The 20,795-nt window shown below is 36.4% G+C and overlaps 1 protein-coding gene across 1 annotated transcript in view; it reads right to left on the minus strand.

Moving 5' to 3' along the window:
- Window positions 1-20,795, minus strand: part of abs (ATP-dependent RNA helicase abstrakt) — a 79,987-nt gene that overhangs the window by 56,965 nt on the left and 2,227 nt on the right. Inside the window, exons 2-4 of the mRNA XM_089087758.1 lie at window positions 20,153-20,272; window positions 15,842-15,983; window positions 14,223-14,358 (exon numbers count right to left, since the gene is read on the minus strand). Coding sequence (XP_088943884.1) covers window positions 14,223-14,358; window positions 15,842-15,983; window positions 20,153-20,272 — 398 coding nt within the window. The remainder of the gene's footprint in view (window positions 1-14,222; window positions 14,359-15,841; window positions 15,984-20,152; window positions 20,273-20,795) is intronic.

Consider the following 20,795-nt stretch of genomic DNA (forward strand, 5'->3'; position numbering starts at 1 on the left):
TGTGTCGTAGAAACTTGAAAAAAGGCTCATTCGATTGGAAATTCAAAGGGTAGTGTCCTTTTTAAAATTCAAAATTGATTTGAGGGCAACTAACCCCTCCCCCCCTCTCATGCCCACCTTTTCCCCAAGCAAAACCAATAAAAATATTTAGATAGCCATTTTATTCAATGTTGTTAAAAGTTTTTGAAATTAGGTCTTTGAGGATCATAACCGCCCTCAGAGCTCTCGGGGCAAGGGTTGTAAGTTATGCCCAGGGGCATATAAGGTTTTTTATAGATTGTGATGTTGTAGAAACTTCAAAAAGGGATCATTCGATTGGAAACTAGAACGGCTTATGCCCTTTTTAATAATCGGAAGTGATTGGAGGATAACTACCAACCCTCTCAGACCCACCATTTCCCGAAACACATCCAATAAAAACTTTGAGATAACCATTTTGTTCGACGTAGTTGAAAAGCCCGGAAATTATGTTTTTGAGGATGACACTCCCCCCAAAGCCCTCAGGGCAAGGGTTGTAATTTATACCCTAGGGGCATATAAGATTTTTGTTATAGAAAGAGTTGTCGTAGAAACTTCAACAAGGAATCATTTGATTGGAAATTGAAACGACTAGTGCCCCTTTTAATAGTAGAAAGTGATTGGAGGGCAAGTAACCCCCTCTCACGCCCACCATTTCCCCAAACACATCCAATCAAAATATTGAGATAGCATTTTCTTCAACGTAGCTGAAAGCTCTGGAAATTAGGTCTTTGAGGATGACACCCTCCTCCAGCCCTCAGGGCAGGGGTTGTAAGCTATGCCCTGGGGGCATATAAAGTTTTTATTAAAAGTATTGTCGTAGAAACTTCAAAAGGACTCATTCGATTGGAAATTAAAAGGGCCAGTGCCTTTTTTAATAGTTGAAAGTGATTGGAGAGAAACTAACGCCCCTCTCAAGCCCATCATTTCCCCGAAAACATCCAAACAAAATTTTGAGATTGGCATATTGTTCAACGCAGTTGAAAGTTCTGGAAACTAGGTCTTTAAGGATGACAACCCTCACACAGCCCTCAGGCCAAGGGTTATAATTCATGCCCTGGGGGCATAGTAGGTGTTTATAGAAAGCGTTATCGTAGAAACCAAAAAAAGGCTCATTCGATTGGAAATTGAAAGGGCTAGTGCTCTTTTCAATAGTCAAAAGTGATTGGAAGGCTTGACATTTTTATAGTAAAGATCAATGTGGGTAGAATGTATTATTATTATCATCTTTTGTTTGTTTGTTTGTTTGTTTATACCAAGGCACTTCGTATCGAAAGAGTCGTTGTAGGAACTTCGAAAAGGCTTCATTCGATTTAAAATAGAAAGGGCTAATGCCCCTTTTAATAGTCAAATGTAATTGGAGGTCAACTAGTCCCCTTCTAACGCCCACCCTCCCATTTACCCATTATGCTTAAAAATTTTACCAAATCAAAATAGCGTAAATTTTGCCAAATCTTTAAAAATTTTACCAAATCAAAATAGCGTAAGTATATCCAAGCCATCAAAGAAAGTTAACAGATTTTTTTGTGAATGGTATCAAGTTTTCTATTTCAGGTCAACTAGAGGAGGTATGAAACCAAATTAAACACTACTATTTGTAACCAGACTTTTAAAAGGGTGTATGTTGTTAAAAATTGCTGAAAATTTTTCTCCGGCATACAAATAACAGGCCAAGCTATGAAGTCTTAAAAAAACAAAAAGATTTAAAGTATTATTTTATTCTTTCCTTAAAAGACTATGTCAATATAAAACGAACAGATATGAATTAAAAAAAAACTTTTTCCACAAAATAAGTTTTTCATTAAGCCAAAAATGAGCAAAAATAAAATCAAATAATCTACCAAGCGTGAAACTACCACAAATCAGTCTCGATAAGTAAATGAAACCCAAAACGAACAGAAATTACAATAAATAACCGAGTCAAACTCAAAACGAGCAGAAATTAACATGAGTAGGGCTCAAAACCCCTACGCCTTCCCAAGGCCAGATCAAAATTTGCACTTTACTGAAAAAAATACAAATGGATGTGCATTGTCAGTTTAATATACATATAGTGATATTTAGCAATCAAAATGTTAATATTATTTGATTTATTAAAGTTATAAAAGTAAAAACATTTATATTTTTAAGTTGGGCAAAATTAAAAATTAAAATTGGTATAGGGGAGACCGGTTCACGACAGGCACGGCCCACGTTTAGCCAAAGCATATAATCTCAATATAAAAATCTATGGGGACTTTAGGTGGATTATAAAAGCTCTGACAGATAGCAGTGTATGTTTTTAAAATGTTCGGCCTGGATTAATACTTTTACCAATAATATCAAATTGAATCACGCATTATGGTGAATAAATCTGGAATTTGGTTCAATTTTTGTCTGAAGGTCTACGCTTAATTACAAATACTAAAAAAGCCGTATGCTCACGTCGTATTCTCTTATTATTAGCCTGTCTTTTGGCAGTATTCGAGACGTGCCATCTTCATCGGTTTGCTGTTAGTATTTTTTCATCCCGTGGGATGGCGAACTCCCACTTCGGCCACAACAACCGGTGTAGGTTCAGCATACCGCACCAAGGTGTCTGAAAGTAGGCTCTGCTTGTAAAAGCAGTGTAAACACCGCATCTTAACGTTGAAGGCAAGCTCAAAACCCAAAGCTTGATTAATTCTGGTGTTGCTTAATCCTGTCAGACGTGAACTAAAATTCTATTTTTTCCTGTTAAATTTCATTCAAGATAAAATGCTTAAAAGTAAAACAGAGGAGAAAGGAAGGAAAGGCGGCTCGGATCCAGAAGAAAAGAAAACAGCAGCTTTTTTGTGTCTTAGTCGACAAAAAGTCAGTCGGATTCTCTGGAAGTGCCAAAGATGTCCCTAGAAGAATGCCGCAAGACTACGAAAAAGGTTGAGAAGTTGATATCCCTCTACAAAGCTTGGACCTGAGTTCCTTTATACCCTGTTACTACATATACTGTTACTACAAAAAACTAAGAACTTACTTGAAAGTGATAGACGATCTTGAACGACAGAAACGATCTTGTTTCAGAGTTCGTTGTGTGAACACCGTATTTTTGGATATTAACCTTTTAATAAAGTAAGGTTTCAACTTTCAACCTGTGTGATTTCTCTAGAGATATTTATAATCTGATTATTTTATCTGCTATTGACATTTTTGCAACTTAATATAAATTCACTTGGGATTTAGTGATTCATTAACTACAGAGACTAGGAATAAGAGATTTAATTAACTTAGAGGATTGAACTCTTTGAACTCAACTGAATTCTTTGTGCAGAGCAAAAGCATCTATTATGGATAGAGAACATCGCGGCATCTGCTCAAAAAGAATAACCAGCGCAACAATGTGGCGTGCAATGAATTAAAATGGTCTCATTTTAGCTGTGGAAAAACTAAGTACTTAATGACTTGTAGAAGACCTTTATGCGTGTAAATTGTGCGCAAAAAGATTCTCTAAAAACTGTATCCTAACGAAATTGAAGTAAAAAATTAACAGTCATAAACAGCCAAATAACAACGAGAAAAACCATGATCAATTTAAAACGAATACTATTTAGCCTACTACTAGCCTAATAGGCCTACTATTTTCGCGAGTGAAAACGAGTTGACAAAATCACCGGATGCTCTTGGCGCAGCACCGAGACTTATGGCTGCTGTAGAAAATATAACGGTCGAAAGAAAAGACCGCTCTGGTTCTAACCTGAGTTGTCTCGTATGTGAAGGAACGCCAAAAGACAGCCCGTCTATTGATTGTCATCAATGCTTACACCGCATGCATGCAGCCTGTGCTGCAATTGATGCGGACATAGTTCTTGCCCTGAAGAAGCCCTCGGGACGATTCTTTCTTTTTACCTGTGAAAAGTGCTTAAACCAGGGTAATAAAACCAGCTCAAAATGTCCCAGTACTGAAGTATCTGTTCAATGCAGTAGCTTTGTTACCAGTCAAGCCACTCAGAATGAACTAGAGCATCCTCGGTCCCTTCTTACAGACGAAGAAACTCATACAACGGATCATATCCCCGAGCAACGTGTTTGCAGATTTCACATAAGTGGAGGCTGCAGAAAGGCGGAGAATGGCAAGTTTCTTCATGTTTGCATGGATTTTTTAAAGTTTCCTCATGGCTTTTGTTTCAAGAATTGTTGTACTAATATGCATCTCACTTTCCGCAGAAGGAGAAAGCTACGTGCCAAGACTAAAAAACGGGGGGCGAAAAAATGCACCTCTGTTTTTTTTTTGTTTTTTTTTAATAATAAGGGTTTATTCATCAACCAAAAATAACAAAATCCAGAAGCTAAGCTTGTAAAGGAGATCACTACCCCAACTAGGCCTAAAAAAAACAAAAAAAAACTATCACATAAAAATCACTAATAAGCGACTATACCACCCCTACTCATTACTATCTCATCAATTCTCAATATTCAACATATTTAACCTTGTCCTTCTCAATCCATCAACCAAACACACACACACAAAAAAAAAAAAACATTATCAAACTAAAGGCAAAAGAGACCGGAGAACTGACTCACTCATCCCCATATACACTATAACAATGTTCTTTTACCAAACTTCTAAATTCAGAAACATCCGTCACCTTCTTTATCTCTTCTGGCAGACTATTCCGAGCACGAGGGCTAACATGGCGGATACAAAACATTGACCTAGTTGTCACAGGCTTAGGTAGTCTGAATTCATTCGAACGTCTTAAACTATAAGAATGAAAACTAGAAACAGGCAGAAAAAAAATCTTGAAAGCAAATTAGTAGCATTTTATTCTGATGTTTAAACATATAAAGAGCATTATAAAACTTAGTCAATCCAAAGAGTGGAACAATAAGTAATTCAGCATACCTTGCTCTAACCGAGGAACGCTTATCATCTCCAGTAAGTACTATTACAGCTTTATTCTGTAATACTCTAATCTGCGATAAATGACCCACAAACGTTGAAGACCAAGCCAATATACAATAAATCAAACACGGATGAATAAGGGAGAAATAAAGCATTCTGAGAACCGGTCTAGGGAAAGTACACTTTAGTTTCCTTATAATTCCCAAATTTCGGGCAACTCTAGCTGCAAATTGATTAATATGGTCTTTGAAACTCAAGCACTCATCAACTATCACTCCAAGAAACTTCACTGCTCTGACACGTTCATTAGCATTCCCATCAAGTTCTAGTTTCTCTATCCAGGGATAGTAATTTACGCTTCTCTCGTAAATCACAAATTAAATTTTCTTATGGTTTAATTTAAGTTTATTAACCCTCATCCATTTCTCTATTTGTTCCAGTCCTTTTTTCAGAACTAGTAGAAGTTCTCTTTCTCTCCTCGCAGCAACTATAAAATGTGTATCGTCAGCAAAACTAGGTATTATAATTCTGTGACTGCGATCCCCTTTATCCGAAATATTTATATCTTCAATGCAACGGTAAATATCATTTACATAAATCAAAAATAAAAGAGGTCCCAAAACTGACCCTTGAGGAACGCCAGCCTTGACTCTCTGCGGCCTAGAAGTCTCACTTTCGATTTGAACAATCTGCATACGTTCACTCAGGAATGATCTAACAAGTTCCAAAAATTTTCCACGGATACCACAATTATCTAACTTTTTTACTAAAATGTCATAATCCACACAATCAAATGCTTTCATTATGTCAAGGAAAACAGATGCCACTTTAAAACCACGATCTAAATGATCATTAACAAATGTCTCCAAAACGATCATTGCTTGCTCAGTTGACATTCCTTTCCTAAATCCAAACTGACTAGATCGAAAAAAAGACCTAGATTCTAGGAATTTAACCATTCTTACATTTATTAGTCTCTCTATTATTCAAGAAATAACAGGAAGAAGCGAAATAGGCCTATAATTATCTAAATCCCCACTATCACCTCCTTTAAAAAGCGGTTTCACTTTCGTAATCTTCAGACAATCGGGGAAAATACCTGACTTAAAACACTCATTTATTAGCATTACCAACTGACTAGAAACTATAGGATAAATAACACGGAAAGCTTTCACAGTAATGAGATCCGATCCTGCTGCACTGTTTTTCATATTTTTAACCACTTCACACAACTCACTTAATTCAACCGGCTTTAAATAAGCAGACACTTCGCTCTTATCAGGCAGGAATTGTGTAAAATCGCCATTCCCAGTCAGGACTAGGATACTGGATCCTGGATATGGCCCACATTAGAGAAATGCTCACAAACTGAATTGCAACTCACACTGTCCGGAAGCTCCGAGGGAGACCAACTAGGGTTCGTTACAGACTTTATAAATTTCCAAGTCTTGCCTGGATTTCCCTCAGCTTCTTTAAACTTAAAAGCAAAATAATCCGCTTTAGCTCTCCGAAGGAGACAATTTAGCATGTTATTATATGCTTTATAATCATCCCTAGTAAGTGTCCCTTTATTTTGGATCAATTCCTTATATAAATGGTTTCGCCTTTTCATACTTAAGAGTAGACTCTTAGTAATCCATGGTTTCTTTGCTGATTCATATCTGTCAACTCTTTTAGGTTCAATACATTTCTGAAGCAAACCTGTTAATGTCTCGTACCATTTTCCAAATTTCCTATTTATATCATATTCCTATTGTAGAAAAATGAATACAGCCTTATCAACTTCTAATTTAAAAAGTGCAACAACCTCAGAATTAATAATAGGCCGAATGACATTACAACGAGATCCCTTATTCAACTGTAGGACGTGCGGTACTGTTATCATTACTCCCATATGATCTGAAACACTATTAACCACAACAGCAGGTGACTTATATTCAGTATTTACAAATATGTTATCCAATATTGACGCAGAATTTTCAGTAATTCTTGTACAGATATTTATAGTAGGCTTCAGCCCGTAGCTAAGCATCATATCCAGAAACTCCTTAACTCTCTGACTAGAATGTAGACTTTTCAAATCAATATTAAAGTCACCACAAACAAAACACGGCTGTCTTGTTCCACTCAACAGGTCCAGTTGCTCTTCTAACAGACTCAGAAATTCAACGAGGCTACTAGACGGAGGTCGATAAATAATAGCAAGAACACATTTAAAATTATGCTTAGATACTTTCACAACCATCGACTCAAACACCATTTCTTTATGTTTAGTAAGGGAAGGCATCGGCAATACATTAAGATCACTCTTGATATATGCCGCTAAACCTCCATATTGGTGCAGTTCCCTGTTTTTAAAAACCAGTTGGTAAATAGGAACATCTAATAGGATGACGTATGAGACTTCAACCATGTCTCAGTCAGGGCCAAAACCTGTAAACCTTGAGTCTGCAGAACTTCCTCCAGGTACTGAAAAGAAGCACTCATACCTTGGCAATTTAAGTGAAAAACCAAAAAAATCACTCGGGTCATAATCATGTTGATGCAGGGCTGACAAAGACAGTCATATCCAGTCCCTCTTATGACTTTGAATCTCATGCAGCCTGTCTTAAATCAGTCAAAGCACATCCCTCCTCCACCATACCAGCTCCCCCTCAGAACAAACACATTCAGAAGAACTTCACGTGACGTTCCAGCTCCCTCCCATTTAGATTTCCGAATCAGTTCATCTCTTCAGTCCTGTTATTTGCATCAAATGAACCTCAGAATATAAAACAAGTATCCAATAGCAAATCGAAAAACCCTGGTATTATAGATCGCTCCCCTCCTACTCATTTCCCAGAATTCTTCTTGCGAATTCTGGGTCATTGGCAAATATCCCAGTCAATTGGCAGACTCCCAGGTCATTGGCAAATAAAATGAATGAACTACAAATTAGTCTTGACAAAAACCAAATTGATACTGTTTGCCTTACATAAACATGGTCTGCCACTAAAGATTTTTGCTCGATTCCAAATTATGACTCCCATTTTAAGCCCAGATTGGACAAAGATGGGATCTCCATAGTTCAGCTTTGGACCAGACCTAAAACCTCCCGAAGTATCTGGCAGATTTTGCATTATTTATTACCCCTCGTAGTGGATTTAAGAAGGAGCTACGCATTTATAGTGACAGAATTCGCTGCAGCTATCGCTATGCTGCAAATATATGTGGTGATTTTAATGAGCTAGACCAAAAGTGGATTAGCTCTTCTCTTCGCCTTGATCAAGTGGTCAAGTCACCTATACGCGGTGATAAAACCCTAGACTTAATTTTTACCAACATTGAAGATTACTACTATGCCCTAAAATAGCCCCTCCATTAGGGGCAAGTGACCACTTATGCATCTTTTGGACCCCTTTATTTATTTATTGAAAAATCCGCCAAATAATACAACAAGACAGAGCACTTAAAAAAAAAGAAAAAAAAGAAGACACAAACTATAACAAACTGAACCAACAAAGAAAACAAATCACTGATTCACTGAATGAACAGATGGGACCATTTGTGTAGATTTCGGTGCATTTTTCTATTATGCTTTGCTCTTCGTCCAGCAACGGCGACGTCAGGGTCTGCGACTTTAAAATTTTCAATCAAATGCGAATTCCTATACCACGGAGGTAGACGAAGCAAATACTTCGCAAAACGAAAATACATTGCTCTGATTATATTCTGGTCAGTTTTAGTGATAAGTTTCCAGAAGGGAAATAACACTTCCTCACATATAAAAGGTGAGGAAGAGCGATGGCGTTATACAAGCTTCGATAGCTTCGTTTGCACGATACAACTGAAGCGTAAGACGTTGAAATTCGTCGTTTAAGTTGTTCGAGGAGAAGTTTTCGAGTGTGACGGATAGACGAACCTATGGGTAAACCTAGATAAATGAGGTGATCCACTGGCTGGACATAGCTAGAACCAAGGGCAATGGTAGGAACACAAAAATCAGTTTTCCAATTGAATAGGACGATTTCCGATTTTGAAGAGTTGAACTGAAGTCCAACTTTAAGATATTCGGCTTCAAGGATTTCGAAGATATCAATTACCCGCTGAAGGGTTCGGCTAAGATTCAGGATGTCGTCCGCGTAACATACCAAAGACAAGTTAGCAGATGACAGAATCAGCGAAGATGGACATTGATCTTGTGCATCAAGGACACAGTTATTGAAAAGGTCGGGAGAGGTGACTGCTCCTTGACGCTCTCTTTTCTTGACTGGAACTAGTCGGGTGTGCGGAATGGGGGTCAAACCCTTGTCAGGAGGTAGCTTCCGTCGGATCTGTAATCTAGAATACATATTCCTGAGAGAACAAATGACAGCTAGATTCAACCCACGTTTACCGACCTTCAAAAGCATCGCAGCATGGATTAGAGAGTCGAATGCACTTCTAATGTTGTGTCCTGCCAAAGAAAGGCTCTCTCCAGAAGATTCGGCATCTATCAAGACATTAGCAACGACTGTTAAGGCATCAGCACATCCAGTTCCTCGCTTGAAGCCGAACTGATGCGGAGGAGTGTAGCATACTTTTTCGAGTTCCTGTATAAACACTAACTCAAAGAGCTTGCACATCCTTTCCCCAAAACAATTGATCAGTTATTCATATAGACACATTACTGACGAGAAGGTCGCCCATTTCAAAGTAAAACTTAGCTCCAAATCTTGGGCCCATATCCTATGTCTTACCAATGGTAATAAAATGGCTTCTAAGTTTTCAGCAGAACTTTTCCAGTTATATTATGACACCTTTCCAGTGAAAAAAGTTACTCGCAAATCTAACTGCAAACCGTGGATAAATAAAAGAACTTGGGCCTAATAAATGAACGTGATAAACTCTTTAAGGAAAGATTTTTCCAAGATTCTCGAAAACTTCGAAACATCGTAGTTAGCGAAATCCGTAAAGCAAGAAAGGAGCATGGTGCGCACGTGCTCAATAAGTTATTCTATACTGATCCTAAGAAATTCCACAAAAGTGCCCAAGATCTCTTCAAAGTTCTTCTTACTGGGCATTAATGGTGACTCAATGGTTGCAGATGTCATAAATGACCATTTTGCTTCAATTTGTAAAATTCACCCGCCACTCTAACATATGCCGGCCAACAGTGCAGAGAGTGACATTCCTGTGATTGAAATACATCAAACCCAACTTAAAAACTCGAAACTCTTGACACAAATATGTCAGTATACCAAGGTGATATTCCTACCGAATTGATTGTGGAAAGTACTCAGTATTTAAGTGTACCTCTAACTGCTATTTTTAACCAATGTTTTGTTGATGGTATTTTTCCAGTGTTTTAAACGAGCTATTATATCACCCATACTTAAAACTAATACCCCAAAAGTTCCCTCTGACTTAAGACCAATATCGAAAACAACCATTTTTTTAAAAATCTTTGAAAGTTTTATTTACAATTTCCTTTTAGACGATATTCGTGATAAAATCAACCCAAATCAGTTTGGCTTTAGGCCGAATCATAGTACAACGCATTGTTTAATTTATATACTTGACACTGTTTTCAGACATCTTCAGTTGAATAGTTCCGACGTTGAGGCTGTTTTTGCTGATATTAGCAAAACCTTCGACAATTTGGATCATCAGACAGTTATAGATAATGCAAAGGCTTTAGGTGCAAGAGATTTTCTTTTACGTATGGTAGCTAGTTTTTGTCTGGCTGTGAAAAATGGGTAGTCCTCCCTAACGGGAATTCATCAGGTTTTTTCTCGATTTCCTGTGGAGCACCGCAAGGGACTAAATAAGGTCCTTTAGCATTTTTCATTGTTTTTAAAAATGTTTTACCAAGTTTTGGCAACTCTTTTAAATTTGCGGATGATTTGACATTACTGAACCGTTGTCAAACATCTAATGCTTTGGATGTTACACATGACTGACTCATTAACAATTTAAAGAATGATCTTGACAATGTTAAACTCAACTTAAGCATACCCAAAAGCAGTTTCATGCTATTTTCCTTTTTTTTTAAATATACCCCCTATCAGTAATTACCTTTGCATACCAAATTTAAATACGGTTAAGCTGCTTGGTGTGCAGTTGGGCAATGACCTTAAATGTAACTCCCATATTTCCCATTTATTTAAGTCTAGTAGTTTTCTCCTTAAATCTTTCTCCTTTCTCAAACGGTTCTCCGTATCAATTCAGAACCTTAAAATAATTTATTTTTCTTATATAAGACCCTGTCTGGAATATGCTTGTCCTGTCTGGCCCCCTGGGTTGACCAAAGACCAATGTTCTAAAATTGAAAGTATTCAAAAAAAGAGCAATAAAAAAATATATTGGGGACGTCCTATACTACATACGATCAAGGTTTGGCTAGACTTGAACTTACTACATTGGAATCACAAACGTCACATCCTTACCACGAACTTTGGTCACAAGTGCCTCAGTTCTGACTATCATCGACGTTTTCTCTCTCCCTTTAAAGAAACTCTCCCATTCCTTCCAAATACAAGACTCAATGCTCGTAGAGCTCCAAATACCCAACATAACCTTTGTCCCCAAATGTTGACCATGAGGTACAAAACTCTTTTGTCCCCTATTTTGTTTCACATTTTAATAATTGATTTAACTTTTTTTTATGTTTATCCTTTAGCATCTGTTTTATGATTGTAATTGTTCTGACGTGCTTATGCTAACTTTTGTACCATTTTAGCGAATAAATCATATTCTATTCTATTCTATGATATGCATTTCAACTGTACTCCCTACAAGCATGTAAATTTGCATACACTTATGCCATTAGTGTATAAATGGAAGCAGAAGGTACAAGCTTATGAGAGGCAACTGCTATCAATCTTCACAGTGTAGGAGCTTTCTTTAACAGCCTAGCGCGAGATCTAGATAAACATATGTTCAGACCACAAGACATTTGGAATGTTGACGAATCAGATCTAAAAACATCCACAAGCCTGGTATGATCATTGCACAGCGAGACCAGAAGTAAGTAGGGAACGTCAGCAGAAAGAGGTCAGTTGACCACGATTTGTGTTGGTGTTAATGGATTTGGAACACAGTCCCTCCCCTGCTTATTTCCCCAGGAAAACAGTGTCCGGAAATTTTACTCAAGGGTACTTTACCAGGAACCATCATGATCAGCTCAGAAAATACTTCTAGCTGTATAACTACCTCCAGTTTTGCATTACTTGTAGCTTTATGTCAATCAAGTCAAACCCTCCAAACAGTCACCTGTACTTCTGAAAATAGGCGACCAGATCAGCTCATACACCACTGAATTGCTTGATCTAGCTATAATAATTCAAGCTATAGCTTGAATAATGGTATTGTGCTTTTAATTATCCCTGCCCATACTAGTCAAAACTACAGCCTCTAGAAAGGATAGTCATGGGGCAATTTATGGCCTACTACAACCAGGAAGCCGCAAGTTTTATGACTGTCCATATATGTAAAAACTATATCAGTGTATAACATTGCTGAGCTGCTGGGGAAAGCATATTCAAAGACTTTCACTCCTGAGAATATAATCAGTGGATTCCGAGCCAATGGGGTCTACCCCAACAAAAGATACGTCTTCAAGGATTATGAGTTGCTCTCGTCGTATGTCTCGGACAGAATTCTTACCACATCCAGTGAAACACTTACCAGGGAAATTTCTATGCTCACCGCAAGGCATGTGCGACATTTATACTCCTTCTTTAACATACATCCCGAAACGGACACAGCATATGTTCTGTCTCTAAATGAGAAGCAAAGATCAACAGATGATTTGTTAAAGAGATCGTCCATGCAAACTTAATTCCAGAAGGCTCAACACGGAAAATCAACAGGAAAAATATATGAAAAATCAGAAGTACTCACTGACACCCCCGTAAAAGAACGTGTTACTGCTGGGATAAAAGCTGTATTTAGCAAGAAAACCATAGTCCTGGAAAGGAAGAAAGTCAGAGAAGTGACAACGCTAAAAAGCAAAATGCATATTTCTCGTAAAAAGAGTTGCAGATAAAGTGACGATTCTGACGTAGATGAGCGTGTATACAATAAATCTTCAGACTCCAGTAGGGACGTTGAAGACGAGTTCCCTGCCAGCCACTTCCAATTTGACACTGAGAAAGTCAAGGCTAGTGATTACATTCTGGGTGAGCTGAAGAACAAGAAAGGGAATCCTGTTCACTATATTATCATTATCAAAAAAGTAGAAGCTGAAGAACTTAAGATCCACCTTCTGAAGGAGACTGGGGCAAGACTTGCGCTAGTTGACGTGATGGATAGTGTCTTAAAGACAGAAGTTGAAATGAAACTGCAACCACTAACAGGCGGAACACCAAGATTAGCGGAAGGGCTTACTTTTGGTGTTGATCAGTAAATTTATAATATGAAATTAATGCTCTTTAGTTTTTTAAATATTACTGAAATTCATTTTTTAGTTTTTTATACTGATCATTTTCTTTCTTAGTTTTATTAAGAAAGACAGATTTAGCCGAGGAACAAGCTTTAATGTTCCCCTGGCCACTTTTCTGTTTCTTTGGTCAGGTGGACAAATGTATGCTAGAAATTGCCCAACAAGCACCGGGGTGGCACAGGATTTCCACTCTTGACCACTTGGATAGAGAGGAAACCAGTTAAAGAAGTGGTGGAGCATTTCTAATTGTCTTTTCAAGGATGGTATTGAATGAGTTACATTTGCTTTGGCATAGTAAAAACCTGCAAATCGTGGGCCAGTCTCCTATCTATATAACGGACCAAAAATAAATATTGAATATCGAAACGTAAATATTGATATCAGAAACCATATTTGGAAATTTCTCTTTATTTCCAGCTTTTTCAACCACCTACCAGTTAACATCCAACAGAAAAATTCCAACATACGAAAAGTTCTCACAAATATCTAGTGTAAATTTGAAGTTTCAGGGGGGGTATTACCCTCCCCTGCCCCCCTTTCCTCCGCCCATGGGGGGAGGGGCGGTTCTTTCAGCTTTTTATACGAAAATGCCAAAAAGGCGATTTCCAATGGAAATACCCCCCCCCTAAAAAATATTTTTCGAAATCTAGGGGAGGGTACAAAAATTCAACGGGCATATGAAACTATCCCCCCCCCCTAAATTGATTCCACTGCATTATGTATTAATAAAAGAAAAAAAAACAAATTGTATTTAATAGCCTGTTCTATTCGGAACCCATATTCACCATAAGTGTTGAACGGCTTGGTGCTGCGGTGAGTTGTTAGAAGTAGTAGTAGTTGAAAGTGTATGCTAGAAGCATTATCATGGTCTTATTAGGAAGATCTGCTTTCTATTAATTCTTAAAACTATCAGTTATCTTTCGAATAAAACATGAGCAATACCTTGTCTTAATTGGTTCAGAATACTGAACTCCTTTGGCCAGCTCCACTACACTCATGAGTGCTTTTTTTGCCGTCACACTTTCCAGAATCTTTTCCTCTTCTTTAAGCTGCTTTTCGTAAGCACTTTCTTTTTTGGCTAAAATAAAAAAAAAACTTTGGGTAGAAAAGACATGGCGTTGTAAATTAAAAGCAAAATATAAAACTTAAGCAATATTATTTTACATAAGCGTTAAACCTCCAGGACAGGAGGTACTAAATGAGTACCTGGGGAAACCTGGGGAAGGTAAGCAGGAAGGGTGTGCAATAGCATAGGATGGCAGGCCCCCAGCCCCCCATTGCACTTCCTGGGTGAAGGGCCCTTCCCAACAGCAATAAAAGTGTGTTGGTGGTGATATAAGTATGTTACAAAGTAACATTCTTACAACGTTACATACGTCACAACGGCAAAAGAATTAAAAAAGATAGAAGTATGTTAGTAGTACGTCAATGGAGAGCAGGAAAGCCATATGTGTTTAGATGAGCCATATGTGTCCCCTCCCTTTTCTTTCCCGGTTAGCATCCCTGTATTTTCTTAAATCCTCTATTAAGCACCTTTCTTTTTTTATCCTTCGCACTTAACCTTACTAAATTGACATAAGATAAATATGTTTTCTTGTTTAATTATTTTTACTACACAGGCAGTTAAAAACAGCCTCCATATGAAGAAAAGTTAATGAAAATTAACATCGTCCATAAGAAGAGTAAATAAAAAGAAAACGTGAGGTAACAGAATTAACGAAAAAAAGAAAAAGAGGGAGCACAATGGAGTGAAAAAGAAATTCTTAAGATAATATTTTTGTACAGAAAAATTATAATTCATTTCCAAATCCAGTGTATTAAAATCTTTTTTCGACATATTTCCTTTTCACATAATATCCCAACTGTCACTGGGACTTGTTAGTTTCTTGAGAAACCAACATTTTCTCACATATTAGAATTAGTTTCTATAACATATTATATATAATAATATATGAGAGTAACATATTAGTTAACATACTATAATATTAGTTAATTAGCCAATTATATTAGTAATTAATTAATAAGTAATTTATTTAAAGTAAGTAATTAATATTAGCTAACATAAGAATAACATACTATAATAATATATTAGTTAGTTTCTTGAGAACCTAAAGGGTTATCATTTATCATTGTAAGCCAGTAACAGAAATAACTCCAGAAGCTGAATGTTCATATAATTATTCTAAAGCACCTCTTATGGAAAGACGGGGAACTTCAGATGCCATCTAATCTAGGACGTCTATTATTTTTTCTCAGTTCCTTGCCATCAAGGACACTGGTAAAAGGCTTTTCCAGCACAAGTATACTACAATATCATAACGATAGCGGAGGTGCGAGCCTAGTCTTCAAAGATAAGCTGTGGGGATCATGTCGTCCCCAGAGGCATAGTTACTGGAACTTTCGACTATGCTAAACCAAATGGCTTGACACAAGGACATTTTTCTAAAGGTTGATTTTTTGCTTTTAAAGTCTTATAAATCGGAAATTAATAACCCTAAGGGGGCCCTTGGCGAAAAAAACTTCGTTTTGTTCTCTGGTACTTAGGCCTTTTGTTTTCTAACCTTGTGCAATTTTTTTCAGCTCTGTATGTTGATCCAGAAGACTGACATTTGTTTTTCTTGCCAATGCTTGAGCATCATCCTCTGATTGCTGTCCATCTGTTTCACTTGATGATACTGCTGCTTTTGTTTCTTCAGAGCGTACCTATAAAAATCACAATGTCATAAGTTAACATATATTTTTTTATTTTACTAGTGAAGAAAGAAGAAATGGTATTAGCTAAAACATAATTTAATCTGCTAAGGCAATTTGGCAACGTCACGATTGCTTTTGGTTGGCTTTGCATATGTATGTGGCTTGTGGCAATGTGGATTGTTGCAATAGCCTTTGGTTGGCTTGGTTGCTTTGGCTTCGCTGCAAAAGCAACAATTTGGCTGTTAACAAAATGCCATAGCTACAAACCCCTAAAAACTTTAGAATTATAAATTCTCAAGAGCTTTGTTATAAATTGTGTCAAATTTTTGTGCTATCACTTTCAACTCTTAAAGAGCACTAGACCTGCCAGGCTGCCAGTTTCCAATGAAATAAGCCCTCTCCTAGGTTACTTTTATATTCTAATTTCTTTTAGAATGATTTTATAATTAAAGTAATAATATTACATTAATAAATTATTAGTAGTAATTTTAAAGTAAAAAAATTATTATTTTATAATTCAAATTATTTTAGAATTATTATTTCTTTTAAAAATATCTTTTAGATTTATTTCATATATTTCTTTTAGAAATTTTCTTAATAAAATGGTGACACGTTCCTTAAAAATGGTTTAAATACAATCTTAGCTTTACTGTCTATTATTTACAATCAACTTAAAATCAAGTTTATTGTGTATTTCTTGTCATCCATTCAATGTTGTTAGCTTTAAGACTAAAATTTCAAGTCCCAAACCATAAACCTCGCACCTATTTCAAAAATTACAGCACATATAACATAAAGCTACGTTCCCTTGCCTCAAAACATAACTCATAGCCTCATCCAATATTTTTACGGCCACTTTATCATCTTATTTTTATTGAAGGAATATTATGTTTCCCTGTCATAAAATCAAATAGCCCCATCAGTCTTATAGGGTAGTGTTGAAAGGATTCCAAAATCCACTTGGTCTTTCAGTAAAACTTTAAAGGAATTCTTTTAATTTTTAGGGAATTCAGAGCAAAAGGGCGAGCGTATATGACCCACGAAGGGAGCAGGAGTCAAATTCTATGCGTCGTAATTTTCCAAATATACATAACATAACCTGCTAATATCCCCCTCCCATTCATATCAATCAAAAGAAAGATGCATAAAATATTTCAAAAGGGTGCAGCCTAAGAAAATAAGAATTTCATATAACATTAAATTGGGGATTGGGGGGAATTTCACCAAAAGAGCGTGGCATCTGTATGAGCTGTTTATGTTGCAAAATAAAACCTTTTGTAATCAAGCTGAAACTTGAAATCATATGTTAAAGTTATCTAACATACATTAAATGGATTTGTTTGGGATTCAAAAATATAATATATCCCAAATGGGATATCTTATATCCCAAAAACAAAATTCTTATATAGAAGGTTTTTAAAAGTGCTCAGGTACACGGTTCGTCTCTAGAGTAAACTCTTGGAAAACTTTGGGGATCTTGGTGTAGTGAACAACTTGTAGAACAACGTGGTAAATGATGGTTATGGAGCCAAAAACTCCAGGTTTTGTCGTAAATAGTGTCAAATTTTAGTGCCATCACTTTCGACTCTTAAAAAGAACACTAGAACTCCCAATTTCCAATGGAATAAGCCGTCTCCGAAGTAACTTGTTGCTGTGTTCATTCCTGCATTAATTACTCTGTTTCGTCTTTTGTTCATTTCTCTGTTCCTTCTTGTGTTAGTCACAGTGTTAACTCCTGTATCCAATCGTTTCTGTGTTTTTTTGCTCCTGTTTTGGCCTGGTGCTTGTGCCGGCCTTTGTTGATGTATTCATACGCTCATTAAGTCAGTGTATCTTTTCTGTGTTTTCTGTGTTTCTGTTCTTCCTGTGTTGCTTCGTTCTAAAGCTCGTACGTTTTTTCCTGTACTTATTCCTATTTTTTTTAGCTTCAATAGATTATAACCGAGAGGAGATATTATATCAACTGTTGGCTGTTTTGCTAAGAGAAAAATAGTTGAATTTTTACTCTATTTGACATGGCTTCCTAAACTGCAAAACTCCCAAAAGATCCAGCCAACCAAGAACCTGCTAACCCTACAGTTTGTTTTAGTATTATATGGAAACGATTGTAAAAATTAGCGGATTCTAGAGCTTCTAGAGATAGCAGCTCTTGAAAAAACAAACGTCTCCATCTTTTCAAAATAGGTACAAAACTATGCTAAGCTAATTTTCCTGTGTTGGAAAATTAGCGCAATTCGCCACGATTCTTCCTACATCAATCTGCAGAAAGCACAAAAATGTGCTTCCAACAGATTGAATTTGAAAACTCAAGAACTGTTTGTAAACATACATACATTTTAGAGTGGAGTGGAAAACTGAAAATGAATTTTTGGGAATTGATGTAACTTTAAAAAAGCATGCAAATTGGAAATTAATATGCAAAATATAGTAACAATCATGTACCGAACACGTGGAGAAGGTTATTAAGGCTGGCAATGCATCACTTCAGACCCTAGTCCTGATGCGCAGGTTTGGCTGCGACGCTCAAAGCCTAAAAAATGCCTATATTACGTATGTGAGACCTCTACTCGAATATGCCGTCGCTGTCTGGGGACCTTTTGTCCAGAGCACCCACTACCTTTGCGATGACCTTGAATCTTTGCAGAAACGAGCTGTTAACATAATCGTTGGTAACAGAAGTGACGACAACAACAAACTCTTGCAAGAACTGAACCTTGAATCTCTCAGCGACAGACGATTATCACTGATCATGTCCCTCGGCAAGTCACTGCTATCTTCGCCCCATCACAGACTGATCCTCCCACCTGATGCTCCTGTTAACCACAGAACCAGATCCCAGTCAAAGCTGCAACCCCCTGTCTTCAGGACCAACCGCTACAAAAACACGTTTGTCCCCTCTTTCGTAGAAGCATACAACAAGACTTAGTGTTATTTGAATTCACGTATTAGTGTTATTATAGTGTTATTTGTATTTTTTTTTTTTTTTTTCATATTGTTGTAAAGACGACATAAATTAGCCATGGCTACGCTGTTCGATCTTAATAAACCTATGTCTATGTCTATGTCTAATTTAAGTGAAAGTATAGTGAGGTTCTAGTCAAGCCAAAATTCCACAGTTGTTAAATAAAATATGGTTTTTAATAAGAAAGGGTTAACTGCAATGTTTAATTTTGGACCATTTTTATAAACAGAGGAGTCTTAAACTACATGCATAAAGATTGCCAAAAATTTGTAAAATTTAAATATTTCAGGATACTATTCTGGATATTTGTCAAGTCGAGACAACAGAGGTAAAGAAAAAAAAAGTAAAGATCCAATTTCTACTTTTGCTTCCACAACTTTGCTTACATAATAGCTTCACATACCTGTGTAATAGCTTCACATAGCCTTACATAATAGCTTCATATACCTGTGCAATAGCTTCACATAGCCTTACATAATAGCTTCACATACCTATGTAATAGCTTCACATAGTCTTCCATAATAGATTCACATACCTGTGTAATAGCTTCACATAGCCTTACATAATAGCTTCACATACCTGTGTAATAGCTTCAAATAGCCTTACATAATAGCTTCACATACCTGTGTAATAGCTTCACATAGCCTTACATAATAGCTTCACATACCTGTGTAACAGCTTCACATAGCCTTTCATAATAGCTTCACATACCTGTGTAATAGCTTCACATACCTGTGTAATAGCTTCACATAGCCTTACATAATAGCTTCACATACCTGTGTAATAGCTTCACATAGCCTTACATAATAGCTTCACATACCTGTGTAATAGCTTCACATAGCCTTACATAATAGCTTCACATACCTGTGTAATAGCTTCACATAGCCTTGCATAATAGCTTCACATACCTGTGTAATAGCTTCACATAGCCTTACATAATAGCTTCACATACCTGTGTAATAGCTTCATATAGCCTTACATAATAGCTTCATATACCTGTGTAATAGCTTCACATAGCCTTACATAATAGCTTCACATACCTGTGTAATAGCTTCAACTTTGCTTTCATAATAGCTTCACATACCTGTGTAAAAGCTTCACATAGCCTTACATAATAGCTTCACATACCTGTGTAATAGCTTCATATAGCCTTACATAATAGCTTCAAATACCTGTGTAATAGCTTCACATAGCCTTGCATAATAGCTTCACATGCCTGTGTAATTCTTCCAAGTTTTAATAACTGTTGTTTCTTTCTCTCCTTTACTGGAATATATGGAACATAATTATTCTCAGAGTCGGAACCACTCGTACTATTTGATGTTTCTCTTTGTCTCTAAAAAACAACAAAAGAAATCAATCAGTGAAATCTTTTCTAAGATTTCACTTTTCTAAGATAAATTATTTTCCAATAAAGTTGCTTGAATAAATTCGCAAATTCGACTGCTAAATTTGCTTCTATGAAAACTTTGAGAGAAAAAACAATAACAAAACAAAAATAAAAAAAAGAAATAAAAAACAAAAGAAATAGAAAATCAACAAACGAAACCAATCAGTGAAATTTTTTCTAAGGAAATTGCTCAAGAAACTTAAATGTATGAATCCATGAAAAACAAACACCCTTTTAATAGTTCCAGAATTTATTAATTTTCATTCACATGAGTAGAAATAATCTTTTTCTGCTGGTTCCTTATAATCAAGCTTGGGGAAAAAAAACAGTCATGCAGGCATAACCATCCTTCACTAGAAAAACTGGAAATTCTTAATTTTATTAAACAGTTCATTGTAATAAAGTGTAAGTAAGTATACATAAAAAAAAATTGGGTTTTTATGCAGATTCCAAATATATAAAATTCATC

The sequence above is a fragment of the Artemia sp. Qi Xiang Cuo genome, chromosome 4 (assembly GCF_049724085.1).
Source record: "Artemia sp. Qi Xiang Cuo chromosome 4, ASM4972408v1, whole genome shotgun sequence".
Lineage (NCBI taxonomy): Eukaryota > Metazoa > Arthropoda > Branchiopoda > Anostraca > Artemiidae > Artemia > Artemia sp. Qi Xiang Cuo.